Here is a 1149-nt window from a genome sequence, read left to right on the forward strand (position 1 = left end):
AGACCAAAACGAACGACGAAGCCTCACTCCGCCGAGCCCGAGACGTGATGGAAAAGAGAGAGCGCGCGCTGCCGCGTCTTCCCGTCGAGATTTGGGTGAGAATCTTCAAACACATCCAGTCCTCGTTTATCACAGAGCGAGACCACAAAGTCACCTTCGCCAGCAGCAGACGTTGCCAGAAGTGGCTTTTCGCAGACGCCATCCTCACCTCGTGTATCCTCAACAACTGTTTATGGACCATGCCTGGCGAGGTGACACTCTACATCCCTGCATGTCAGCTCAACCGCCTACCAGCCGCACCCCCGAAAGAATCAGGCTTAAGCATGGTAGTGCTGTACTCGGGGGCCGCGAAAGGGAACGAATGGGGGCTGGAGATGATCAGCAAACCCGTCACTCAATGGCTGAAGAGACTTGGCCCTGGTCGCTTGGAGGTTCGTTTCGTGAGCCCCGACGTCCACAGAGTTGAACCCACCATGATTGAGTCCCTGATCGGGTTGAACTGTCGGACCAGGGTGGACTTCGGCACTCCCGACGACCTCTTCCTCTCACGCAAATTCGCCACCCACACCGAGCACGATCATATCTGTCTTGGGGGCGCCATCAAGCGAGCACGGGATCTCGCAAAGAAGCTAGGAACTGCGGTCGAAAGGCAAAAAGGAAGCGGAGTCAAACACGACTCCAAACTCAAACTTCATGGCTTCCGGCGGATGAGGTGCATATGCGAAAAACAACGTGGTATCCCACTCGACACGCTGGTCAACACAATTCTTCCTCCGCTTCTAGACCACTGTGTTGATAAGGGCGGAGTGTATATGCCGGTCGATTTCGACTGGCCCGAGTCTTATGCACACTGGCGTCCAGTAACAACGTTCTGGTAATGGTTTAGGGTTGATGATATCCCCAACGCGAGCTGAAAGGAGATCGAGAGACAATGATCAACCAGAGCAAAGAGTTGATCAAAGTCATCAATTCCTGACTTTCTCTTTGCCGAATGTATTCTGTAGTTGGACAACACGATTAAGGGCTGGAGTGATGAATGTGTGCTCAGGAGTTTATCAACATTCAACTTGGCTCTTATGGAGCACCAATGTATCGATGTTTTCGCAACCGCCCTCGGGAATTCTCTTCTGTATTTCGTCATGAACTTCA

General features: G+C 52.5%; 1 protein-coding gene across 1 annotated transcript; it reads left to right on the forward strand.

Annotated features, from left to right (window-relative positions):
* Positions 1-47: 47 nt before the first annotated feature.
* PV08_12108 (uncharacterized protein) lies at positions 48-878 on the forward strand (the record flags this gene model as incomplete). The annotated part of the gene is made up of 1 exon (XM_016386415.1): positions 48-878. One exon carries the CDS (start codon positions 48-50, stop codon positions 876-878), a length of 831 nt encoding a protein of 276 aa, XP_016229857.1.
* Positions 879-1149: the final 271 nt, after the last annotated feature.

This window comes from Exophiala spinifera (genome assembly GCF_000836115.1).
Source record: "Exophiala spinifera strain CBS 89968 unplaced genomic scaffold supercont1.26, whole genome shotgun sequence".
NCBI classification, from domain to species: Eukaryota; Fungi; Ascomycota; class Eurotiomycetes; order Chaetothyriales; family Herpotrichiellaceae; genus Exophiala; species Exophiala spinifera.